The 27,056-nt window shown below is 52.7% G+C and overlaps 1 protein-coding gene across 1 annotated transcript in view; it reads right to left on the bottom strand.

The window, feature by feature from the left end:
• The window catches only part of LOC119943426 (platelet-derived growth factor receptor alpha-like), a 75,533-nt gene that overhangs the window by 19,797 nt on the left and 28,680 nt on the right, over nucleotides 1-27,056 (bottom strand). Inside the window, 23 exon segments of the mRNA XM_038764399.1 lie at nucleotides 5,967-5,997; nucleotides 6,100-6,168; nucleotides 6,251-6,331; nucleotides 8,034-8,100; nucleotides 8,211-8,382; nucleotides 8,385-8,436; nucleotides 8,760-8,865; nucleotides 9,216-9,315; nucleotides 9,962-10,076; nucleotides 10,748-10,879; nucleotides 11,350-11,477; nucleotides 13,191-13,250; nucleotides 13,252-13,343; nucleotides 13,868-14,015; nucleotides 14,141-14,251; nucleotides 16,940-17,044; nucleotides 18,940-19,072; nucleotides 19,193-19,284; nucleotides 19,527-19,720; nucleotides 20,055-20,175; nucleotides 21,564-21,679; nucleotides 26,012-26,201; nucleotides 26,275-26,446. Coding sequence (XP_038620327.1) covers nucleotides 5,967-5,997; nucleotides 6,100-6,168; nucleotides 6,251-6,331; nucleotides 8,034-8,100; nucleotides 8,211-8,382; nucleotides 8,385-8,436; nucleotides 8,760-8,865; nucleotides 9,216-9,315; nucleotides 9,962-10,076; nucleotides 10,748-10,879; nucleotides 11,350-11,477; nucleotides 13,191-13,250; nucleotides 13,252-13,343; nucleotides 13,868-14,015; nucleotides 14,141-14,251; nucleotides 16,940-17,044; nucleotides 18,940-19,072; nucleotides 19,193-19,284; nucleotides 19,527-19,720; nucleotides 20,055-20,175; nucleotides 21,564-21,679; nucleotides 26,012-26,201; nucleotides 26,275-26,446 — 2,587 coding nt within the window.

The following is a 27,056-nucleotide window of genomic DNA, read 5'->3' as shown; positions in this document are numbered from 1 at the left end:
TGCCAACTTGCACTTCCCAAGCGCTTAGTATAGTGCTCTGCACACAGTAAGTGCTCAATAAATATGATTGAATGAATGTCTGCCATGTACGTGGAATTGTACCTTCCCAAGTGCTTAGTTCAGTGCTCTGCACATAGTTAGCGCCCAGTAAATACCATTCATGATGGTGATGGTGTGTTCTGTCAGGACAGACTCATGTTATGGGAAGAGTGGGCCCAGTTCTTGGTCCGTGAGCTCCGTGTGAGAGAGGGACTGTGTCCGACCCGATTATTTTGTATCTACTCCGAACACATGTGCCATGCGTTTGGCATATTGTGATAAGCAATGTGGCCTAGTAGAAAGAGCAGGGGCCTGGTAGTGAGAGGACCTAGATACTAACCCCATGCCTCCTTTGTGACCTTGGGTAAGTCACTTAACTCCTCAGTGCCTCAGTTACTTCATGCGTAAACTAGAAATTCAGTTCTCCCTCCTACTTAGATTGGGAGCCCTGTGTGGGACAGGGACCGAGTCTTAACTTGAGTATCTCCTATCTTCTCCAGCTCCTAGAATAATAATAATAAAATAATAATAATAATAATAATAATAATAATAATATAATAATAATAATAGTATTGGTTAGGCACTATGTACCAGGCACTGTACTAAGCACTGAGGTGGATTCAAGCAAATCCGGTTGAACACAATCCCTGTCCCACTTGGGGCTCCCAATCTCAAACCCCATTTTACAGATGAGGTAACTGAGGCCCAAAGAAGTTTAGTGATTTACCCAAGGTCACCCAGCAGGTAAGTGGGAGAGCAGGGATTAGACCCTGTTTCTTCTGATTCCCAGGCCTGTGCTCTATCCACTTCACCAGTGCTTGACACATAGTAAGGGTTTAACAGATGCCCCAAGTATTATTATCATTATTAGTAGTAGTATTGTATGGTGAGCACTGTACTATTCTGTTACTATTATTATTGCACGGTTCTCCATGCCAGTTGTGTTGAGTCCAAGCATCCCCCGCCTCCGCTCTTCCGCTACAGCTGCAAGTCGTGGTGGGGAGTTTCAGGCCAGACGGATGTTGAGAGGATAAAAATGATACCACTGATTGATTGATTCATTCATCCAGTGGTATTTATTGGATGCTTACTGTGTGCAGAGCAATGTACTAAGCACCTGGGAGAGGCCAATGGAACAAGAAACAGACACATTCCCCACCCACAACGACTGATGTGAGTGGGACTCAGATATCCAAATTACTATTATTGTTACATCCAAAAGATCTTTCCTGAGAGACCTGAAGAGTGTAGAGGAGGTGGCGGGGCTGGGTGCCAGGCCCCAGAAAACCCACAGCACCACTGCTAGCTGTGGGCATACCGGCCCCTGGCAACCTGGTCCACCCCATTAATCAACCAATCAATGATATTTATTGAGCAATTTGTGTGTGCAGAGCACTGTACTAAGTGCTTGGGGGAGAACAATACCATTGGAAGCAGCATGGCCTAGTGGCTAGAGCACAGGCCCGGGAGTTGGACGGACCTGGGTTCTAATCCCAACTCCACCACTTGCCTGCTGTGTGACCTTGGACAAGTCAGTATGCTTCTTTGTGCCTCAGTGACCTCATCTGTGAAATGGGGCTCAAGGTTGGGATCCCCTTGTTTAGACAGGGACTATGTTCAACCTGATTAGCTGGCATCTGCCCCAGCATTTAGAACAGTGCTAGATATATAGTAAGCACTTAACAGACACCATCATCATCATTATTATTATTATTACAGTGCTGGTAGACACATTCCCCACCCTCAAGGTGCATACAGTCTATTAAGAGAGACAGACATTAAAATAAATTAGAAGTAAGGAAAGGAGCAGGGTATAAGGATATGAACATGAGCACCGTGGGCAAGTGGGTGGGTCAACACCAATCTGGGCCCTCCTGCCACATCTCCGCTCTGCTGCCCCATCCCCGCTGTACCAAGCCCCAGTCCCAGATCATGTCTTCCAGTCCCAGTCATCCCCATCCTCAGCACTTCCTACATAGCCACCCTTAGTATTCAGGGTTTTATTTCTTTGTTTATTCCCTGGGGTCCAATATTAAAATTGCTCACACATTGGTTGTTCTGGCTTCCTTAACCATTTGGATCCACTCTCTCTCCTTCATTAGAGGGCAGAGACCATGTCTCTTACTTTTAGGCTTCCCAAAATGCCCAGTACCCCCAAAAGGCACCCAGTGCAGCACTGGGCACATAGCAATAAAAATAACCATGATTATGGGATTCGTTGAGCGCTTACTATGTGCCAGGGACTGTACTAAGCTCTAGGGTAGGTACAAGCAAATCGGGTTGGACACAGTTCCTGTCCCATGTGGGGCTCCCAGGCTCAATCCCCATTTTACAGATGAGGTAACTGAGGCACAGAGAAGTGAAGTGACTTGCCCAAGGTCACAAGGCAGACAAACGGCAGTCAGGATTAGAACCCATGACCTTCTAATGCCCAGACCCATGCTCTATCCAGTATTCCATGCTGCTTCTTAGTAGTCAACCAGTACAGTGCTCCATACACAGAAGGCACCGAGCACAGTGCTCCCCATGTTAGGCCCTTATTACAATTCTCCACACACAATTGGTGCTCACACTGTGCTTTGCACACAGCGGTTGCCCACTCCAGTGCTCTTGCAGACAGGACAATAATAATAATAATGGCATTTGTTAAGCGCTTACTATGTGCAATGCACTGTTCTAAGCGCTGGGGAGGATACAAGGTGATCAGCTTGTCCCACGTGGGGCTTGCAGTCTTAATCCCCATTTTACAGATGAGGTAACCGAGGCACAGAGAAGTTAAGTGACTTTCCCACAGTCACACAGCTGACAAGCGGTGGAGCCAGAATTAGAACCCATGACCTCAGAATCCCAAGCCCGGGCTCTTTCCACTGAGCCACGCCGCAGTACAGTGCTGGTGATACTGGTATTGTGCTGCCTTACTCTGCTCCTCCTTGACCCCCCCACCACAGCCCAACAAGACCACTGCTGCTACTGTGGAACAATTTTCAAACCACAAACATCACTCTGGGACTCTTTCTTTGATTGGAGCCAAGTTCCGGCCCCCTTAGGGAGGGCCTTGAGGCTGGGAACAGATGGCTCAAATGACCTTTTCTCCCCACCCCTAATACTAATGATGGTATTTGTAAAGCGCTTACTATGTAGCAACCATGTTCTAAGCGCTGGGGTAGACAAAAGCTAATCAGGTTGGACCAGTCCCTGTCCCATATGGGGCTCATGGTCTTAAACCCCATTTTATAGATGAGGTAACTGAGGCCCAGAAAAGTGAAGTGACTTGCCCAGAGTCACACAGAACTGGCGGAGCCACAATTAGAACCCAGGTCCTTCAGGCTCCCAGGCCCGCACTCTAATCACTAAGCCATGCTGCTTCCCAGAAGCAGAGTTTACCCACCTGATGTAACCTTCCTGTCAATCCATCAGTGGGATTTGATTGCTGACTGCATGCAAGGGGCTGTACTCGACGCTCAGCAGAGTCTAGTACTACAGAATCGGTAGCTAGAATCCCTGTGTCAGAGGAGAGTCCAGTCTAGAGGGAGAGAGGGGGAAATTTGGGCTGTTTCCTGAGCCAGTCTGGCTGCCGACATCCTGTCCAGCCCCCAGTCCCACGAGCAGCTGGGCTCCTGTGCCCACAGAACAAGCACTTCAAACTAACCAGCATCCAGCCATGCTTTAAATCATACGTCATTTATCGAAGGATAAAGATCTCCACTTACAGGCTTGGAAATAAAATCCCCCCACAGGGGCCTGACCATTTCATTCCCCAGTCCCACCCCTACCCTCACCCCTCACCGGGCACCCCTCACACATTCAGCACTCCGGGAAACACTTCAACTTTTATTATCCTCAAACAGTCGTTTGGGACTTTTCCAAAGTGCAACAGTTATACATGCTTATAGGGGACTATCACAGTCCAAAAAAAATTATAAACAAAAGGCAGTGACACAGCTTGTCATAAATGTTTTGGCAGTATTCTAGTTGCCTATCTAAAACTAAATATACACACACCGATGTATAACCACCATTATTGTCTACCCCACACCGATGTATAACATCACCATTATCGACTAGCCCTCTGGGCAAAGCCGGGGCGGTCTTCCCAAGCAGACATGCCACGTTCCTAAGGAAATGTGGGGTGGGGACAGGAGGAAAGCCAACTCCCAGTGGGAGGGGGCTTTGATTGTCGTGATGGAGAGAGGATGGCAGGGGCGACCCAAGGGTACAACGAGAATCGCGTGGACATAGAGGTCTCCTCCGAGGCACCTGCCCCAACTCCGCCTGGACCTGGGGGCGGAGAGTGGGGTGCGCCCAGAATGAGGCAGGAAGCCAGAATGAGGTAGGAATTGTTTGGGCTGCAGTAGGGGAGATGCCCCGAGCTCGGTTTCACAGGTGGGACCATCGGGCCGGGTCCTGAGTGAACCTTAGTGGCCTCCGCACCCTTGGCTCCTCCCGTACAAGGTCCAGGGTGGGGACATAGTAGCAGCAGCGTCGGGGGGCCATTTCTGGCCCTTCTGGAGCATGCCTGCCCAGAAGGAATGCAAAAGTGGCAGCTGAGCTGGCTCTTCCCAGAGGCTCCCACTGCCCATTCGGGGATGAACCCAGGAACCCCTTGGAGGGAAAGCTGACCTCCCCACCTCCTGCCCTATGGACCCACGAGAAATCATGTGGCTTCCTCAGTACAGTGGGGAATGGACAGAAACCAAGTGTTGGCTAGTGCCTGGGCTTCAGAGGTCAAGTGTGACCCAATCAGGCCTGATCCAGGGCCAAGCTGGAGATTCTTTCTCTGCTCCGGCCCCTGGTCACTTTCCCAAGGTCTAGGCTGGCCTGGGGGCCTGGAACGGGAGGTGGGCACAGAGGTTTTGGGGCTGCATGGGCTTGGGGTGAAACCCGGGCCAGTTTAGGTGGGGAGGGGTGTCTGACGCTGCTGGGGAACGTACGGCCTCCGTTGTTATGGATCTAGAGGAACAGATTCACTGCTTGGACTTTTGACAGCATCAGCTGGCCCGGTTCGGAGCACCTCCAAATACGGTGCTCCCCATCGACTACAGAGGGCAGGAGAAACCCTGTCCCACTCAGATCGGGGGACCTACCCCACAGGGGGCACAGAAAAGGGGGTGCCTGCAAGGTACAGCCCCTCAGGTCTCTCCGCTTTAGGCTCCCGGCCAGAGGACTTTCTTCTCAGATTTCGCTAGAAGCTGCGACGATGAGCTCTGCTCTCTGCTCCATTCTCGTCTCAGCTGTGGCCGCGACCCTTTGGGACTCAATCCCTTAGAAAGACTTCTGGTTCGATGCTTCGAATGGTAAAAACCCGGCCACTCCTGAGTCCCCGTGTGGGATAGGGCTTTGGCTCGAGGACAACGTGTCACAAGCTCCACACATAGAACTATTGAAGACAGTAGTAGTAGTAGTAGTAGTAGTAGTAGTAGTAGTAGTAGTAGTATACACACTGTTAGTACACCGACTAACTCAACTAGGCTCAACACTAGCAGGAATCCATTCAGGGAGGGCTACTGTCCATCCTGTGAATACCCCACTGGCCTTCTGCATCCCGTGAATGTTAACAAAGGAGGATGCTATTGCTCTGGTGCCAGGGATTGTCACAAGTGGTTTTGGCTCTTGAGCTGAGCCTGGATCTCCAGGAGGAGAACTCCACAGGCGTCCGGAGCGGTCCCTTCTCCGGTCCAGGGTAGGTAGAGCAGTGGATGGCGTCCTGGGGCCGACAACTATTTACATAATTACAGGGGGCAGTGCGGGGTGGCATCTGCAGCAAAGGGACAGGGAGGCTTTGGGCCAAGGGTGGTGCGTTTCCAGGCAGCCACAGATGCCGCTGAGATTCTCCCCCTCCTCCCTGCTGAGAGGTGCACACTAGAAATGTCCACTTGGGTCCAGCCAGCCCAGTTCCAGGGCCCCGGGGGTCCGTCGGGGTCACTCACCTCTTTTGGCATAGGCCAGAGGCTCCTTTAACTGCAATAAAGTGGTTTTCGGCAAGATGGGGAGGGGCGAGGGGGACACGGATGCATCCCGGGACTAGGGGAGTTGGGGGGACTATGGGAGGCTGCCCTCCACCTGCTCCGACAATTCGCTGTTGGTGTCATTGTCCACCGGGTCGATGTCCTCGACCCTGCAAAGCTGCCCCTGGGCGGGCGGGAGGAGCGGGGGCCATTCCCATCCTCCCGCACTGAGCCGTACCACTCTGCGGGCCCCCAGGGACCGGTACCCGGGGTAACCTTTGCGGTTGGCCCCTCGGGGGGAGGCACTTGACCTCAGCGGACTGCGCCAGGGTCACACGCCTCTGACACTGTGGCACGATGGGAAGCAACGGCTCCTAGCGCAGGGGCTCAGGGACCGAAACCCACAAAACATTCTCCTTCCCCCTCCTCCCTACTTTCCTCGCCAACCTTTCAGTAGAGCTGGGTAGAAGCTGAACAGCTTCCATAGATGGATTTGTTCCTGTGAGCTTGACTTCCTATCGCTTGGCTTTACCACTCCCAAACACCCTCATACCCTCCCGACTATGCGCCTGGGCATCATTTTATGTTGATTTGTCACCCTCATTAGACTGGGTTTCTCAACAGTGGGAACTGCAGCTCTTATTTCTGTCTGTCTCCCAAGCACCTTCTGTAGTGCTTTGCCTACACTAGGTGCCCAATACAGTACTCTGAACACAGCAAGCACCCAATAAACTACTCACCCTCCCTCTGCATCACCTTTACCCTTTGATTTAGACCCTCCCTGAGCCCTACAGTATTTACGTACAAATCCATAATTCATTTATACTCATGTCTACATACGCCACTAGACTATAAATTCTGTTTATTCTAATGGTGTTGACACCTATTAATTTTGCTTTCTTTTTGTCTCTCCCCTTCCTGGACCATGAGCCCGTTGTTGGGTAGGGACCGTCTCTACATGTTCTCTACATGTCTCTACATGCTCTGAGAAGCAGCGTGGCTCAGTGGAAAGAGCATGGGCTTTGGAGTCAGAGGTCATGGGTTCAAATCCCAGCTCCACCAATTGTCCGCTGTGTGACTTTGGGCAAGTCACTTAACTTCTCTGAGCCTCAGTTACCTCATCTGTAAAATGGGGATTATGGCTGTGAGCCCCATGTGGGACAACCTGATCACCTTGTAACCTCCCCAGCACTTAGAACAGTGCTTGGCACATAGTAAGCGCTTAATAAATGCCATTATTATTATTATTATTATTATGTTGCAGATTTGTACTTCCCAAGCACTTACTACAGTGCTCAGCACATAGTAAGCGCTCAATAAATATGAATGAATAAATGAATGTAAGCTCGTTGGGGGCAGGGAATGTGTCTGTTATATCCTACTTTCCCAAGTTCTTTGTACAGTGCTCTGCACACAGTAAGTGCCCAATAAATACAACTGAATGAACGAATGTAAGCTCGTTGGGAGCAGGAAATGTGTCTGTTATACCCTACTTTCCCAAGTGCTTAGTACAGTGCTCTGCACACAGTAAGCGATCAATAAGAATGACTGATGGATTGATCTGCACACAACAGGCACCCAGTATGCTACTCTGCACCCAGTATAGTCGAGGGACAGTGCTCTGCATACAGCAGACTTCTAGTACAGAGCCTAGGGGAGAGGGAGGGGAGGTTGGCAATTATCTGAAGTCCAGACCCTATAAAGGGCCAATCCCAACCAATCGGGTAGAAATATCTTCCCGCTTTTCCCCAGTTACCGGAGTCAATTAATCAATGGGTTTTTTTTTTTCAGTGCTTACCATGTGCAAAGCACCGTACCCAGCAGAGGGCTCGCCCGACGTGACTTAGCCAGAGCTCGGGAATTCCACTGCCTTGGAATGGTGGGCAGAGTGGATGGGGAATTTGTGGTCCTCAGAAAACTCAGCATCAGGGCAAGGGGTTCCCAGTCAGTCCGTCAGTCAGTGGTACACTGAGTGCTTGCTCTATGCACAGCATTGAACTAAGTACAATATAACAGGGAGTTGGTAGACACACCACACTCCCTGCCCACAGGGAGCTTACATTTGGGCAAAATCTCCCAAACCTCCAATCTGTAGGCTTGACTGTGTCTGCCCGGTCTGGGTGAGGTGTGGGGGATGACAGGTCAGCGAGCACCACATAGTGGGCGAGAAGTTGGTTAGGACCATGGAGCTGGGGGGTGGGGAGGGGGTGGCCGGGGAGAAGGTACCTGTGCCCATTACTCTCGCTGAGGTCGTCCTCCTCACTGGTGTCAGAGTCCAATAGGGGGATGACGTAGTCGCTGTCGGCGCAGCTGAGTCTCCGCTTGTCCAAGCTGTCCTCCCACTCCTCGTTCTCACAGGTGTCACCCACGTGTGGCTTGACCCTCTCACCTCTTTCGGGGCCACGGCCGAGTGGTCACTCTTCAGGAAGTCCTGTTGGATTTTCTCGTACCTCTAGGGATACACAGCAGGCCCTGATTACTATGGGCTGAAGCCCGGGCTAAGCTGGGCTTCGGAGTAACGGTGCGAGCAACGACGGGGTTTACTAAGTACCCATTGGATGCCGAGCGTTGTGCTAAGTGCCAGGCTGGTCGCAGAGGGAGAGAGAGCAGGGATCTTAAGCCCCGCTTTGTGGAGGAGGAAACTGAGGCCCAGAGAAGTGAAGGGAGTTGTCTAGGGTCATTCAGTGAGCCCGGGACTCCCAGCAGCCCGGATCCCTCTGGAATTCTGCAGCCCGGCCCCTTCACCCCTGCAGTGCCAGCCCACGGTGGGCGAACCTCCTCGTAGTGGCTGGGCAGCATGCTCTCCACTGTCTTGCTTAGCTCGTAGAAGGATGGTCTCTTCTCGGGCTCCTTGTTCCAGCACTTGAGCATGATGTTATACCTGGAGAGGGAGGGGAAGGGGATGGGCCAGAGAGGGGAGCATGCAGGCATAGGGGCAAGAAGACCTAATAGTTTTAGCACTAATAATAATAATAATGATAATAATAATAATAATAATAATAATAATAATTGAGGTATTTGTTAAGCGTTTACTACATGCCAGGCATTGTACTAAGCTCTGGGGTGGATACAAGCAAAATTTGGTTGGACATAGTCCCTGTCCCACGTGGAGCTCACCATCTCCGTCCCCGTTTTACAGATGAGGGAACTGAGGCAGAGAGAAGTGAAGTGATTTGCCCAAGGTCACCCAGCTGAAAAGCAGCGGAGCCGGGATCAGAACCAATGACTTACACCTCGCTGGTGGCATGTTCTGGCTTGGGCATTCGATAGCCGCTCTTGATCTTCTCGTAAAATGTGGTGCTGACCGTTATGTCTGGGTAGGGTGTGCTCCCTGCGGACAGAGTGGGACCCATTCGCGTCAACCGCGGTGTGCCCTCACGCCCTCGGAGGGCCCGGCCTTCGGTGACTTAGCCAGCACTTGGGAGACCGGATTGCCAGCTCCACAGCCGTGGAGAGGTGGGCAGGGCGGATGGGGAATTTGTGGTCCCCAGACACCTTGGCGTCGGGGTAAGGGACTCTCACAAGAATGAGAAGCTGGCAAGGCCAAAGGGCGACACAAGGAAAGGGGGTGAGCATGGGACTCCCTTCCCCAAAAAGCTGCTCAGCCTGAAATGCCAACAGGGACGGAGGAGATTGGACAGAGCCATGGACGAGGAGTTTGTGCTGGATCCGTGCTGGGGCACTGGAGGGAGAGTCAGGGGGGGAAAGGGGAGAATCAGGGGTCCATGCTGGGTTGACTGGGTGGGGGGTGACAGGGGTCCGTGCTTGGTCACCGGAGGGACAGTCGGGGGTGGAGAGGGGAGAATTGGGGGTCTGTGCTGGGTCACTGGAGGGAGAAGCAGAGATGAAGAGAAAGAGGTGCGTGCCCATTCAAAGCATGAGGGTGGGTGTCCAGGAGGGAAGACGGCTACCAGTCCCTTCCAGTGGGCCAGCGGGCGGCTGCCAAGGGCAGGGCATTGGGGTTGAGAAGGACGTACCAAGAGAGAAGATCTCCCACGGCAGGACCCCATAAGACCAGACATCACTCAGCCTGTAGTACACGTTGTCGAAGATGCTCTCCGCGGCCATCCACTTTACGGGCAGGAACATCTGCTGTATGGAGGAGAAGGCATCCAGAAAGGATTCAAAACCACCACCCCACCGCCGCCCCCAGGAATAACAACAACAGGACTAGCAATAATTACGGTACTTGTTGAGCTCTTTCTCTGGCTCAAATAATAGTAATAATAATAATAATATAATAATAATAACTGGTATTTGTTAAGGGCTTACTATATGCCAAGCACTGTTCTAAACACCGGGGTGGATATGAACTATGATATGGGACATAATCCCTGTCCCACGCAATAATAATAATGACATTTAATAAGCCCTTACTATATGCAAAGCGCTGTTCTAAGCTCTGGGGAGGTTACAAGGTGATCAGGTTGTCCCACGGGGGGCTCACAGTCTTAATCCCCACTTTACGGATGAGGTAACTGAGGCACAGAGAAGTTAAGTGACTTGCCCAAAGTCACATAGCTGACAGTTGGCGGAACTGGGATTTGAACCCATGACCGCTGACTCCAAAGCCCGGGCTCTTTCCACTGAGCCATGCTGCTTCTCTGCAACTACCTGACTGACCGATTGACTGGACAATTCTCTGCCCTCAGCCCATCCCCTCCCCTCCAGCATCTTGAAGCTACACGAGCTAGGCAGCCTCCCCCCAGCCCTCAAAATCCATGCTTATGGCCACCCCTGGACCCTGTGGGCTAGGCCTGAGCTCTACGTATGCAGCTCTCAGACATGTGGCTGCAGTTTTGCTTGAGATTCCTCGCCAGCCCAAAGTCGCCGATCTTCACGATCTTCCCTCGGGTCAGCAGGACGTTCCATGCGGCCAGGTCCCAGTGGATGCACTTTGGGGAGGGGGAGAGGGGCGCGGTCATTTTGGGGGCCACAGCCTCCCCAGTCCTCGGAAGCCAGTCGCTTATCATGGACCCGGGGCTCTTCCCTCTGCTCAGCTCACCAGGGTGGGGACAGAAGTATTGAAATGCTGGAAGGGGATGTCTGAGTACATGGTGGGCGAAGGGCCTACATGTGTCGTTCGTTTGTTCATTCAATCCTATTTATTGAGCGCTTACTGTGCACAGAGCAGTGTATTAAGCGCTTGGGAAGTACAAGTTGGCAACATATAGAGACGGTCCCTACCCCACAACGGACTCACAGTCTCAGAAGAGGAGGAATCTAGACTTTGGTGGGGGAGAGGCCCATGCCCACTCCAGAAGTGCCCATTTCCACCAGAAACATGGGACCTGGACAGGGATCCCCGAGCCTCCACCCCCGTCCCCACACTGCACACCCCACTGCACCCCCCAGAGACACGCACGTTTCTTGAAGCCAAGAACTCCATCCCGCGGGACACCTGGTAGGAAAAGCTCAGCAGATCCAGCACGCTAAGGCCTTCTGAACCGGCACCTGACAGGAAGTCCAGGACTTCAGGTTTTTCCAGTGGTCCTGGGTGAGGGGAGGGCAGAGAAGATGTCAGGAATCTATGTATACTGATGTCTGTCTCCCCCCCGCCACCCGAGACTGAGCTCATTTTGGGCAGGGAATGTTACTGTTTATTGTTGTATTGTGCTTTCCCAAGCGCTTAGTATATATATATATATATATATATATATATATATATATATATATATATATATCACCTGTATATATGTTTGTACATATTTATTACTCTATTTATTTATTTATCTTGTACATATCTATTTATTTTATTTTGTTAGTATGTTTGGTTTTGTTCTCTGTCTCCCCCTTCTAGACTGTGAGCCCACTGTTGGGTAGGGACCGTCTCTAGATGTTGCCAACTTGTACTGCCCAAGCGCTTAGTACAGTGCTCTGCACACAGTAAGCGCTCAATAAATACGATTGATAGATTAGTATAGTGCTCTGCACACAGTAAGCACTTAATAAATATGAATGAATGGAAGGCCTCCTGGATATATGATTTCAGCAGGGCTCTGAAGATGTATTCTAATGTATATATGTTTGTATGTATTCATTACTCTATTGATTTTGCTTGTACATATCTATTCTATTTATTTAATTTAGTTGGTATGTTTTGTTTTGTCGTCCATCTCCCCCTTCTAGACTGTGAGCCTGTTGTTGGGTAGGGACCGTCTCTATATGTTGCCAATTCGTACTTCCCAAGCGCTTAGTACAGTGCTCTGCACACAGTAAGCGCTCAATAAATACGATTGATTGATTGATTGGATGCGTTTCCCCCATGACAGAGCATTGCCAACCTGGAGGGCCGGGCGGGCCCCCCATGAAAAGCCCCCGGAAAGGGTCTCCAGCCCCAATTCCGGGCACCGGGCCCCACCATGACTGGAGAATCCTCCTGTCGTCGAGACCACCCTCCCCAGCCCCAGGAGAAAAAGGCCACTACTGGCCCACAGTCTCCAGCTCTCTACTCCTGGCCTCATTCTGACCCCATCTCCTGCCACTTCCTTCCTCCTCCTCCTGCCCTAGAGGAGAGATTATCATTATTATTACTATTATAATGGTATTTGTTAAGTGCATACTATGTTCCAGGCACTGCACTAAGCACCGCGGTGGACACAAGCAGATCAGGTTGGACACAGTCCCCGTCACAGTGTCAATCCCCACTTTACAGATGAGGTAACTGAGGCACAGAGAAGTGACTTGACCAAGATCACACTGCAGACAAGTGGAGGAATTGAGATTAGAACCCATGACCTTCTGGCTCCCAGGCCCGTGCTCTACCCACTGGGCCATGCTGCTCCTCCTGCTAATAATTATGGTGCTTGTTAAGTGCTTACTATGTGCCAAGCCCTGTTCTAATCACCGAGGTAGATATGAGGTAATCGGGTTGGACACAGTCCCTAGCTCACGTCTTAATCGCCGTTTTACGGATGAGGGAATTGAGGCCCAGAGAAGTGACTTTGCCCAAGGTCAGGCAGCAGGAAAGTGGCAGAGACGGGCTTAGAACCCAGATCCTCTAACTCCCACGCCCATGCAGAGGACTTGGCTCCCGAGGTGGCAGAACAAATGATCCCGGGCCACGTGCCGCAGCCCCCAAATTGACTGGCATTTTCGGTGTTTTCTGTCCAGCCAGCCTCCACCGGTAATGCCTTCAGCCCTTCACCTTGATGTGCTGCCCCCTGCCCACCTCTCCACCCGACAGCCGCAGGGACCGTCACTCACCCGATATGGACTTCTTGTCGGGGCACAGGGATTTATGGAAGTCCATGTACTCGGACCATTCTTTCCTCTCCAACTTGGACACGTTCTGCGTGCCGACCTCCTGCATCACATCCGCGTCGTCCCATTTTTTTTTCAAATGTGAGACAGGCGTAACTGCATCGGCCGAAGAGAAGTGTTAGAAGGGGACCCAGACCCTCTGAGGGAAAGATTCATCTAGGAAACAGGTCTTAATGGAGGGGGCAGGGGGCTGGCCCTGATGGCCTGTCATTGGTCGGGGATTCTACAGAGCGGGGCCACTTCCTGCCCCTCCTTCCCACTTTGGCAAAAAGACTTCCCACCACTGATTCCTGACTCCTCCCCAGCCCCGGGAAAGCCCCCATTTACAGAAACAGAGGCCCAGGGACCACCAGATCTTGAGAAGCACCTGCCAGCCCACCTGACTCTCCCGTCTCCACCACTGACTCTCCTCCAGTGACCCAGCACAGACCACCCAACCCCTGACTCTCCCCTCCCAATTCCTGACTCTCCCCCAGTGACCCATCTTGGACGATCCAACACCCCTGGCACTCCCGTCTCTATTCCCGGCCTTGAGAGTGGGCGTTCAGGAGGGCAATCAGTACACGGCCCCACCCCCTCTGGTTTCAGGGCGACACCCAGCATGCCCCGCCCTAACCCACTTAATGGTGCTCTTGTTGTCGGGGCTCAAGGTGTCCAGCTCTTCCTCCGTCTTCTCCGAGTAGACAGCCAGGAACCTATTGCGGTTCTTGCGCAGGTAGTCGCCCTGATCGCCATAGAGGCAGTACTCCATGATGATGTAGATGCGTCCTGAGGCCGGGTCGATGGCAAGTGAGTGGGGTGGCAGGGGTGCACCTACAGAGCCCCAGCCCTCCACCCGAGTCATCCCTCGGCCCCGGACGTGCCGGAGCACGTCCCAGGCCACCCACACCCACCTGATTGGGTGCAGGCTCCCAGGAGGTTGGCAACGTTCAGATGGGGGCCCAGATGCATCATGATGTCCAGCTCCACCAAGAGGACCTGCCTCTTGCTGTATCGAGACGTGGCTGTTGGGGTCAAGAAAAACAGGGGTCCCCCAGGGGTCCCCCACTGCACAGCTTCCCAGCCCTCAGGATGTTGCAAAACAAATTTCCCCGATATCTCCCGTCTCCTGTAGACTTCAAGCGCCTTGTGGGCAGGGATCGTATCCACCAACTCTGTTATACCGTACTTAGCACAGTGCTGTGCACACAGTCAGTACTCAGTAATTCCAAGCACTGCCCCACTCCTTCACGGCACACAGAGGCCTCTCCGTCCACTCGACTCTATGACCCAAGCCCAGCCACTTAATGGTGGCCACTTAATGAGCCCAGAGCACTGGCTGAAGGTCACCAGTCTTAGAGCAGGGTGATGGGTGAAAGGCGAGCCCCCACAGCCACAAAGAGGGGAGACCGTGGTGACAGAGATGCACAAGACCCCCAAGATGTGGGACGAGAGAACCTTTCTCCAATAGTTTTCCGCACCTCCCCCACCCCAGACCACCAATAAACGGCAACGGGATAGTCGTTTCACCCTTCCCGGTCTCGGGGTGGGGCTGACAAGGGGTGAAGGGAGAACAGGAAAGGGAAGGTGGAGACATGGTGGAGAAACAGTCCCTGACAGTTTACGATGGTCACCGTGAGTGGCACGTAAGCAGTCCCTGAGAGTTGACTATCGTTCCCCGTATTACGATGGTCACCGTGAGTGGCACAGAGCAGTTGCGTTGGGGCTGGGGGCCCAGCTTCGGCTGCGCTCCCTTTTAGGGGCTGAGGGCATTGCAGGAAAAATGTAAGGTGGTCGCCCTGCTCTCAAGGAGCTCTCCCTGGTGGTGGGGGCTGTTCTACATGAACTCTCCCTATAATAATAATAATAATAATATTTGTTAAGCGCTTACTATGTGCAAAGCACTGTTCTAAGCGCTGAGGAGGTTACAAGGTAATCAGGTTAATAATAATAATAATGGTATTTATTAAGCACTTACTATGTGCAGAGCACTGTTCTAAGTGCTAGGGAGGTTACAAGGTGATCAGGTTGTCCCACAAGGGGCTCACAGTCTTCACCCCCATTTTACAGATGAGGGAACTGAGGCCCAAAGAAGTGAAGTGACTTGCCCAAAGTCACACAGCTGACAAGTGGCAGAGGCAGGATTTGAACCCATGACCTCTGACTCCAAAGCACGGGCTCTTTCCACTGAGCCACACTGCTGGTTGTCCCGCGGGGGGTGAGGGGGGGACTCAGTTCTAATCCCCATCTTACAGTTGAGGTCACTGAGGCACAGAGAAGTTAAGTGATTTGCCCAAAGTCGCACAGCTGACAGTTGGGGGAGCTGGGATAATAATGATAATAACGTTGGTATTTGTTAAGCGCTTACTATGTGCAAACCACTGTTCTAAGAGCTGGGGTAGATACAAGGTAATCAGGTTGTCCCACGAGGGGCTCACAGTCTTCATCCCCATTTTACAGATGAGGGAACTGAGGCCCAGAGAAGTGAAGTGACTTGCCCAAAGTCACACAGCTGACAAGTAGCGGAGCCAGGATTTGAACCCATGGTCTCTGACTCCAAAGCCCAGGCTCTTTCCACTGAGCCACAATGCTTCTCCAAGACAGACAGACCTGGGCCCTAGGGAGGAGGAAGGGCTGGAAGGTGGGATGAGGAATGTGTGCAGCAGGGGCGTGGATAGTCAGGGGAGGCTTTCTGGAGGAGGGGGGCTCAGGAGAAGGGCTCTGATGGGAGTGGGGAGGCTATTTCAGCTGGGGAGAATGAGGGGCGGGGGCACGTAACGGCACGGGAGAGGGGATGGTGGTTGAGGAGAGGCCAGCCAGCTACAGGACAGCTGGTCAGTGGAAAGCTGAGGGGCCAGAAGTGGAAAAAACTCAGTCCAGGAGAGTGGGCTGGGTGTGTCATATGAGGAGGGGACAGGGGCTTGTTGGATGACCTTGAACAAGTCATTGAACCTCTCTGGGCCTCAACCTCCCCATCAGTAAAATAAGGATGAGGTTCCTGCTCCCCCTAACCGTTCAGGGGGACAGGGACTGTGTCCAACCTGATAATCCTAAATTTACTCCAGCGCTCAGCATAGCCCTCGGCATGTAGTAAGCCCTTTATCAATACCATTACGAGAGAGATTGAGCCGGAGAGGCGAGGAGCTGGGGAAACCAGCAGCACCCACCCACCCTGTTGCACCCCAGAAGAGTGAGTCAATCCCAGGGGATTCATCCCGGCAGGGTAGGGGGACGGAGAGAGAAGGGTGGCGACTCCTTTTGGGTCTCCGAGGGAGGGCCCACCCGGTCAATCAATCAATCAATCGTATTTATTGAGCACTTACTGTGTGCAGAGCACTGTACTAAGCGCTTGGGAAGTACAAGTTGGCAACATATAGAGACAGTCCCTACCCAACAGTGGGCTCACAGTCTAAAAGGGGGAGACAGAGAACAAAAGCAAACATACTAACAAAATAAAGTAAATAGAATAGATATGTACAAGTAAAACAAATAAATAAATAAATAGAGTAATAAATATGTGCAAACATATATACGTATATACAGGTGCTGTGGGGAAGGGAAGGAGGTAAGATGGGGGGATGGTGAGGGGGATGAGGGGGAGAGGAAGGAAGGGGCTCAGTCTGGGAAGGCCACCTGGAGGAGGTGAGCTCTCAGTAGGTCCCCCCCTGCCATGCACCATGAAAGCTCCCAAGGGCAACGGGAGAGTCACTCACATCCTAATATTTTCACAGCCACCTTCGTCTCGGGCTGGGACTTGCTCAGTCCGTTTGCAGTGCCTTCAACCACCTGTCCAAATGCTCCGGACCCAAGGAGTCGACCTGTGGACGACAGGGCTGGTCAGAGCAAGAACGAGCCAGCCCCGCCTCCCTCCCACTGCTTCCTGCCTGCCTGCCTTCCTGGGGCCCCTCCGGCAGGGTTGTGACTTGGTCGGCGGGCTCGTGTGCGTACGTGTGTGCGGAGATGAGTGTGCATGTGCCTATGGGGGTGTGGATTTATACATGTCGGGATGTGCATGGGCAGGAGTGTTGCACGGGAATACAGATCCCCACTCTCCGTCCCTCGTAGACTACGAGGAGCAGGGTCTGTTTCCGATCTGACGGTCTTGAGTCTACGCAGCATTTAGTACAGGGTTCTCCATTAACACAGGTTCTCCATGCCCACTCTGATCCTCAGACACTTCAGCATCCACATGGATGTCCCTGGAGACTTCTCTGCCACCCGCCTTCTATCTCTCCTTGACGCAGCCAACCTCCTGCTCCACCCCACCTCGCCCACTCACCAACTTGGTCACACCCTCGACCTCGTCATCTCCTACCGCTGCAATATCTCCACCCTCACCGAGTCTGAAATCCCTCTCTCTGATCATACCCTTCTCACCTGACTTCTCTCTACAAATATCTCCAAGTGCTGTGGGGAGGGGAAGGAGGTAGGGCGATGTGGAGGGAAGGAGGAGAGGAGAAAGGAGGCTCAGTCTGGGAAGGCTTCCTGGAGGAGGTGAGCTCTCAGTAGGGCTTTGAAGGAAGGAAGAGGGCTAGTTTGGCAGATGCGTGGAGGAAGGGCATTCCAGGCCAGGGGAAGGACGTGGGCCGGGGGTCAACGGCAGGACAGGCGAGAATGAGGCACAGTGAGGAGGTTAGTGGTGGCAGAGGAGGTGAGGGTGCAGGATGGACTCGAGAAGGAGAGAAGGGAGGTGAGGTAGAAGGGAGGTGAGGTAGGAGGGGGTGAGGTGATGGAGAGCCTTGAAGCTGAGAGTCAGGAGTTTTTGCTTGATTCGTAGGTTGACAGGCAATCACTGGAGATTTCTGAGGAGGGGAGTGACATGCCCAGAACGTTTCTGTAAGGGCAGCAGAGTGAAGTATAGACCGAAGTGGGGAGAGACAGGAGGATGGGAGATCAGAAAGGAGGCCGATGCAGTAATCCAGTCGGGATAGGATGAGAGATTGAACCGGCAAGGTAGCGATCTGGATGGAGAGGAAAGGGCGAATCTTGGCGATGTTGTGGAGATGAGACCGGCAGGTTTTGGTGACGGATTGGATGTGTGGGGTGAATGAGTTGGCGGAGTCGAGGATGACACTAAGGTTGCAGGCTTGTGAGGCGGGAAGGGTGATAGTGCCATCTAAAGTGACGGGAAAGTCAGGAAAAGGACAGGGTCTGGGAGGGAAGATAAGGAGCTCAGTCTTAGACATGTTGAATTTTAGGTGGCGGGCAGACATCCAGATGGAGATGTCCTGAAGGCAGGAGGAGATACGAGCCTGGAGGGACGGTGAGAGAGCAGGGGCCGAGATGTAGATTTGGGTGTCATCAGCATAGAGATGATAGTTGAAGCTGTGGGAGTGAATGAGTTCCCCAAGGGAGTAAGCATAGACAGAGAACAGAAGGGGACCGAGGACCGACCCTTGAGGAACCCCTACAGTAAGGGGATGGGAGGGGAAGGAGGAGACCCGTCTACTTGCTTTGTCTTGCTTTGTTTTGTTGTCTTCCTCCCCCTGCTAGACTGTGAGTCCGTTGTTGGGTAGGGACTGTCTCTGTTGCCTTTCCAAGCACTCAGTACAGCGCTCTGCACACAGTAAGCACTCAATAAACACAACTGAACGAATGAATTAAACGGCCCATACAGGCACTGTTAGTCCTCACTATCGCTAGCCCGTCGCCTTCGCCCCTGAGGCCGCTTGCGTGGGGCAGGAGTCCCTGGGGCACGGCGGCCGCCGTGTACCGAGTACCAGCTGGTCCTTCGGAACCTCCCAGCGCGAGTCGTAGGGGACCAGCACCAGTTCCATGCAGAACGACTCGCGGCGGTTCCGGCTCATGGACCCCAGGTACCTCCATCGGATACCATAGCGCAGCCTCTGCAAGGCGAGAGGGGCGTCAGCCCGGGGAGGCTGGGCCGAGCAGAGACCCCGGTCGGCCCCCGTGGAGAGGAGGTGGGAGGGTTCTGCCCAGGGGGTCGGGGCTCGGGGGGAGCTGACCTGTTTCCACCTGATGCCCATCATGATGAAGGAGACGATCACAACCAGAGGCACCAGGACGGTAGCAACTAGGTTCACCTCAATGCACAGGACTGGGGGTGGAGAACTCCGAGGGTCAGCACGGCCCCGGGCGGGAAGGAAGGGTCCAAACCTCCCGCCTACCCACTTACCTCACACGGGAGCCCCCGCTCCAGACGTCGGCCCCGTCGGCACTGTTCCCATCCAGGGCCCAATGGGCCCGTGGCTCTCTGCAAGGCGGAGCTACACGTTGTTCCCGATTTGGGCGGAGGTCCCCGGCGGTCCCCGCCCCCGCCACTGTCCCCTACCAACTCACCGGGGGCCTTGAGCTTCAGCTCCCGTGTCACGTCCCCGAGGTGGTTCTTGGCCAGGCAGCGAACCAACGGGGTCTTCTCCACCTGCTGGAAGGTCAGCTGACTCTCAATCGTGTCCTGGTCGCCCCTGTGGGCCACCATGGTGATGTCGGATGCGTCGGTGACCAGGAGGGTCCACAAGGTCTCATTTTTGCACCTGGGGAGAGCAGGGAGGCCGAGGCTGAAGCAGGAGGGAGGCAGGATTTATCCAGCATTCCCCCCACCACACCCGACACCCCTGCTGGTCCCTGCACACTCTGCTGGTCATCTCAGAGAAGAAAACAGGCCAGGAGCTGCACTAAGTCCCCAGTGGGCCGCAGCTCCTGCCTAAGTCCCCTACAGAAACCCTCAGCGGCCCCAACATCCCTCGGCCCCTCAAAACGCATACCCCTCCAACCCCCGGGACCGTGGGGCTCAGACCGCTGGTGCAGACCCTCTGACCAGGACCGGGGAAGAGGAAGTGGTCAGGCTTTGTGGGCTGCTCTGCACACATTTTAATGTCCCCGCAAACCAGCCAGTCGATGTCGGGTAGCGGGATCCCTTCGGTGACAAAGAGGACAGTCTGGCGACCCTCTGAGCCGTGGGGGTCGTCCACCAGATCCAAGATGGAGGCTGCACTGAAGGGAGAGATGGAGCGAGAGGGGTGGGGGGAGGGAACGGCTTTCAGCACTGGGCCTGGGGCGGAGCGCCATGCTGGATGCCTACTTTGAGCAGGGCGCTGTGCCAGGCACCCACTACGTGAAGGGCCCTGTGCTGGGGGGAGAGACCCCACATTTATACAAGCACCACCCCCGCCCTATAAGACCAGCTGTTCTCCCCCTCTGCCGAGGACCGAACAAGAGGAAAGGGGCTTGAACTGCAGCGAGACGCAAAAAGAGCAGAGACTGGCAGTGCCTCGGGAACGGGGCTCTCTGGGAGCCAGTGGCCAGCAAGCATGGAGCCGAACCTCCCCAGATAGTTACTCTCCACTCCCTTGGAACTCGCCATTTCTGGTAGTGGGGAATGGGGAGCCCGTGTGCTCTATTCTGAGCTTGTCACTGAGAACTAGCCCCACAAAAAACTCACCAGCGCCATGACTAAGGTGAGCCTTCAGAGCTTTTCTAAAAACCCGTCTCCCCGGGAAACCTTCCCTAATTGACTGAATTAGTCAATGGTATTTATTGAACACTTAACTGTGCAGAGCACTATATTAAGCGTATAAGAGAAGGCAGTATAATAGAGCTGGTAGGTTTTATCCCTGCCCTCAAGAATCTTACAGGCTAGACTAATTTCTACAACTCCAGTCATATCAACCCTCAACACTTCCTCATTTTATTTCTACACTCAGCACTCACGCAGGCAACTGATTTAATCCTTTTATCTTTATCTCTACATTTAATTGTTCAGCTATTTCACCCAATCAGAGGTCATGGGTTCCAATCCTGGCTCCGCCAACTGTCAGCTGTGTGACTTTGGGCAAGTCGCTTAACTTCTCTGGACCTGTTACCTCATCTGTAAAATGGGGATTAAATCTGTGAGCCCCCCGTGGGACAACCTGATCACCTTGTAACCTCCCCAGCGCTTAGAATAGTGCTTTGCACTTAGTAAGCGCTTAACAAATACCATCGTTATGATTATTATCTACTTCAATCAATCATATATACTGAGCTCTTACTGTGTGTAGAGTACTGCAGTCAATTCATAAACCAATCAATGGTGTTTACTGAACACTTACTATGTGCCAAGCACCGTGCTAAGCACTTGGGAGAGTATGATGTAAAAGATTTAGTAGATAAGATCCCTGTAAATAATTTTTGCCAGCCACCCATAGTAGATCATGAGCACCCTGAGTGCAGGGAACACGCATCTGGCTACTGTTATACTCTCCCAAGCGCTTAGTACAATGCCGTGTATATGGCCGGTGCTCGGGGAATCTTGCTGATTCATCGATTGGCTGACTGGATGGGGAGCAGCTGCCCTGCTCTCAGCCCCGGACCGGAAGCATTGCCCCTAAATCTTACCGTGAACCCGAAGCTCAAAAGTGTAGCTCGCAATACCATCCTCATTTTGCACCACAATTGTGTAGTGCCCTCTGTCTTTCTCCTTTGCACGGATCAGCTTCAGCCTGCTCTGATACCTGGTGACATCGAAGAGGACCGACGTGAATACACTCATTAGGCATCACAGAAAACCCACACGTAGAAGGTTTCTCGCTAAATCATTCTGCAAAAGGGGCAAGTCTTCATCTCAAGGGGCAAGTAGGAAAGCAGTATGGCCTAGTAGAAAGAGCACTGGCCTGGGGGTCTCCCCCAGGGTGCCAGGACCGTGGGAGGAACTGCATGCTGGTTGCCCCACAGGATGCCCAGTGCAGACCGTGCCCACGCCTGTCCCAGGGAGGGCAGGGGAGGGTAAAACAGGGAAGGCGACAGACCCAGAGGGCATCTCCTTCATCTGGCACAGCCCAGGTGGGGCCAGTGGGCCAGGTGGCTCCGTCCCGCACCAAACAGACATTTCAGGTGGAAGGGACCTTCCCTGTTCTGACTGTAAGCTTGCTGTGGGCAGGGAATGTCTCTGTTTACTGTTAATAGTAATACTAATAATAATGACGGTAATAATAATAATAATGATGGCATTTATTAAGCTCTTACTATGTGCAGAGCACTGTTCTAAGTGCTGGGGAGGTTACAAGGTGATCAGATGTCCCATGTGGGGCTCACAGTCTTAATCCCCATTTTACAGATGAGGTAACTGAGGCACAGAGAAGTCAAGTGACTTGCCCAAAGTCACACAGCTGACAATTGGTGGAGCTGGGGTTTGAACCCATGACCTCTGACTCCAAAGCCCGTGCTCTTTTCCACTGAGCCACGCTGCTTCTCTTGTTCATCCATTCATTCATTCAATCGTATTTATTGAGCGCTTACTGTGCGCAGAGCACCGTACTAAGCGCTTGGGAAGTACAAGTTGGCAACATATAGAGACGGTCCCTACCCAACAGCGGGCTTACTATTCATTCATTCATTCACTCGTACTTATTGAGCGCTTACTGTGTGCAGAGTACTGTACTAAGCACTTGGGAAGTACAAGTTGGCAACACATATTAATAATAATGATGGTATTTGTTGAGCACTTACTATGTGCAAAGCACTGTTCTAAGTGCTGGGGAGGTTACAAGGTGATCAGGTTGTCCCACGGGGGGCTCACAGTTTTAATCCCCATTTTACAGATGAGGGAACTGAGGCCCAGAGAAGTTAAGTGACTTGCCCAAAGTCACACAGCTGACAGTTGGTGGAGTTGGGATTTGAACCCATGACCTCTGACTCCAAAGCCCGGGCTCTTTCCGCTGAGCCATGCTTCTTCAGAGATGGTCCCTACCCAACAGCAGGTTTACGATGTGCGAAGCACTGTTTTAAGCCCTGGGGGGATACAAGGTGATCAGCTTGTCCCACATGGGGCTCACAGTTTTAATCCCCATTGTACAGATGAGGTAACTGAGGCACAAAGATATTGTGACTTGCCCAAAGTCACACAGCTGACAATCAATCAATCAATCAATCAATCGTATTTATTGAGCGCTTACTGTGTGCAGAGCACTGTACTAAGCACTTGGGAAGTACAAGTTGGCAACATATAGTACAAGTTGGCAAATGGCAGAGTCGGGATTAGAACCCACGATCTCTGACTCCCAAGCCCGGGCTCTTTCCACTGAGCCACAATTGTACTCTCCAAAGCGCTTAGAACAGTGCTCCGCACACAGTAAGCGATCGAGACTGAGCCCCTTCCTTCCTCTTCCCCTCCTCCTCCTCCCCATCCCCCTGCCTTACCTCCTTCCCCTCCCCACAGTACCTGTATATATGTATATACTTTTGTACATATTTATTATTCTATTTATTTATTTATTTTCATTGTACATAGTCATTCTTTTTACTTTGTTACTGTGTTTTGTTTTGTTCTCTGTCTCCCCCTTCTTGACTGTGAGCCCACTGTTGGGTACATGTTGCCAACTTGTACTTCCCAAGCGCTTAGTACAGTGCTCTGCACACAGTAAGTGCTCAATAAATACGATTGAATGAATGAATGAATGATAAGTACAATTAAATGAGTGAATGAAATACCCCACACCAGGGCCAGAGCAATCCAGATGGCTCTTGTGCAGTTTATTTTGTTTTTTTTTATAATGGCATTTATTAAGCGCTTACTATGTGCAAAGCACTGTGCTAAGTGCTGGGCACTGTTCTAAAAGCATTTCTGTCTGTCTGCTCCAGCAGTCTTGAGGGGGACCCAGGAGACTGGGATCCCCATGTGGCCAGCCTCCAGAGGAGGCAGCCGGCCAACGGCCAAGCTAGGGAGTTAGTGGGGTGTCACGGGGCTGGGGGGAGCCAGGTCTCCGCAACAATTCATTCATTCATTCAATCGTATTTATTGGGCGCTTGCTGTGTGCAGAGCACTGTACTAAGCGCTTGGAAAGTACAATTCGGCAACAGATGGCTACAACCCCTACCCAACAACGGGCTCACAGTCTAGAAGGAGGAGATGGACAATGAAACAAAACAAGAAGACAGGCATCAACCTCCAGCCGTGGAATCCCAGGGGCCCTGGGCCTGGCCGCCGCTGCCTCTCCTGGGGCCAGGAGCCCCGACACTTCACCTGAACCCGGGCCGGGCTGGAGCCCGACGTTCACCATACGGGGCCAGAACCTCCTGAGATCCCCGCCTGGGTCACTGTGGTCACTCCGGAGCAGGCATCCCCTCCCTCAACGAGGAAGTTATGGGCCACTAGACCAGGAGCTCCTTTACAGCAGGGATCACGTCTAACTCTGTTCCACTCTCCCCAGCATTCATTCATTCATTCAATTGTATTTATTGAGCGCTTACTGTGTGCAGAGCACTGTACCAAGCGCTTGGGAGGAACAAGTTGGCAACAACTTAGTTGCACTTAGTGCAGCGCTCTTCACACCACAGCCTGGAAGCTCTCTGAGAGCAGGGACTGTGTCTCCTAACTCTGTTGTCCTTCCTCAAGTGCTTAGTGCAGTGCTTTGCACACAGTAGGGCAGGGGTTGTCTTCTAATCCTATGGGACCCTCCCAAATATACAGCATAGTGCTCTGCATGCCATAGGTGCCTGGTACGGCATTCTGTACCCAACGTCCTCAGTACAGTGCTCTGCACACAATAGGCACCTGATACAGCTGCAAGAAGCAGCGTGGTCTAATAATAATAATAATAATAATAATAATAATAATAATATTTGTTAAAGTCTTACACTGGTCTAAGCGCTGGGGAGATACAAGATGATCAGGTTGTTCCACGTGGGGCTCACAGTCTTAATCCCTGTTGGGTAGGGACCATCTCTATATGTTGCCAACTCGTACTTCCCAAGTGGTTAGTATAGTGCTCTGCACACAGTAAGCGCTCAGTAAATACAATTGAATGAACGAATGAATCCCCATTTTACAAATGAGGGAACTGAGGCACAGAGAACTAAGTTAAGAAACTTGCCCGAAGTCACACAGCTGACAATTGGCAGGAGCTGGGATTTGAACCCATGACCTCTGACTCCAAAGCCCGGGCTGTTTCCACTGAGCCACGCTGCTTCTCTAGTGGACAGAACACGGGCTCGGGAGTCAAAAAAAACCTAGATTCTAATCCTGGCTCCACCAGTTGTCTGCTGGATGACCTTGGGCAAGTCACTTCACTTCTCTAGGCCTCAGTTACCTCATCTGTAAAATGGGGATTAAAACTGTGAGCCCCCCATGGGACAACCTGATCACCTTGTAACCTCCCCAGCGCTTAGAGCAGTGCTTTGCACATAGTAAGCGCTTAATAAACACCATCATTATTATTATTATTATGTGGGACAGGGACTGTGTCCAACCTGATTAGCCTGTGTCTACCCCAGTGCTTAGCACAGTGCCTGGCATATAGAAAGTGCTTAACAAATACTGAGCGGCGTGGCTCAGTGGAAAGAGCCCGGGCTTTGGAGTCAGCGGTCATGGGTTCAAATCCTGGCTCCGCCAATTGTCAGCTGTGTGACTTTGGGCAAGTCACTTCACTTCTCTGTGCCTCAGTTACCTCATCTGTAAAATGGGCTTTAAGACTGTGAGCCCCCCGTGGGACAACCTGATCACCTTGTAATCTCCCAAGTGCTTAGAACAGTGCTTTGGACATAGTAAGCACTTAACAAATACCATCATCATCATCATCACCACCTTGTAACCTCCCCAGTGCTTAGAACAGTGCTCTGCACATAGTAAGCGCTTAATAAACACTATTAAAAAGAAAATACTATAAATAAGGGACGGCACTCTGCACATAATATGTGTTCAGCATAGAGTAGGAGTCCAACACAGCACTTCGTATATGTAGGAACCCCATACAGCACTCTGCCCTCAGGCGTCCAGCAGGGGCCACGGACTCGTGAAAGGGGTGTGGGACAGCACTGGGGGAGACCCCGCGGGGGAAAGCCTCCGTCACCTGTACTCATGGGTCTTCTGCAGGCTAGTGGAGATCCCAGTCGTGTTCTTGGTGAGCGACTCATTGTTCTTCAGCCAGGACACCCTGGGCGGGGGGTAGGCCTCCAGGTCCACGTCAAAATGCCAGATCGCGTGCAGGTTCACGGCCTCCACCGGGTCGCAGACAGGCTGGAGCCAGACGAAGCCTTTCTCTGGGGACAGGAGGGGGGTTCGATGAGCAGGGTGGAGGCCGGTTGGCCACGAGCCCCGCCCCGGGGAATGTACCTAGGACGGCGATGGTGACCTTCTTCTTCTGCTGCACCTCCCTGGTGACGTGGCCGACGGCACACTCGTAACTGCCGCGGTCCTTGGTCGTCGCATTGGGGACCGTGAAGATGAACACCAGCTTGACGGACGGGACCGTAATCTTGTCCATCTTGACGACGCCCTTGTCCCTCTGTGATGGAGAGAGGGGGTGGGGTTCAAGCCACCCGGCTGGGAGAGGGGACACCCGGGGGGAGGACAGAGGGTCCTTTGGGCTTTCCTGGGTCAGATGCGCCATCCTTTCTCCCTGCCCTTTGGCCTGGAACTGGGACCAGGGGGGTGGACCGACAGATGCCGAATAGGTGAAAATGGGGCAGAAGAAGGGGATGAAGAGTGAGAAGCAGGAGGGAAGACACCAGGGCAGGGGAGAGGGAGGAAGAGGGTGGGAAGATGGAAGAGGAGAGTGGGGGCAGAGAATCAGGAGGAGGAGATGGGGGGAGAGACTAGGCAAGGAGGCGTGCGCTTGGGCAGTGGAGGGAGGGGAAGGGAGGGGAGGGGAGGGAAAGAACTCTCTCCTGCCCACGAGGGCCGGAGAGGTCGCCTCCCGCAGACCCACAGGAGAGAAAAGGCCATAACCTGGACAGTGACCGTCAGCTTGGCTCCCCGACTCAGGTTCCGGGCGCCTCTCAAGCCGCGGGTGGCCTCGTCTCTCCCACCTCTGATCCCTCCTCACGGCCCCACCTTGGTCTGAAGCTCTCTCCCTCCTAACAGCCGCCCGACTGCCTGCTGACCTTCAAAACCTC

The sequence above is a fragment of the Tachyglossus aculeatus genome, chromosome 22 (genome assembly GCF_015852505.1).
Source record: "Tachyglossus aculeatus isolate mTacAcu1 chromosome 22, mTacAcu1.pri, whole genome shotgun sequence".
Classification (NCBI taxonomy): domain Eukaryota; kingdom Metazoa; phylum Chordata; class Mammalia; order Monotremata; family Tachyglossidae; genus Tachyglossus; species Tachyglossus aculeatus.
The sequence above is the reverse complement of the archived record's forward strand: the minus strand, read 5'-3'. Positions and strand labels throughout refer to the sequence as shown.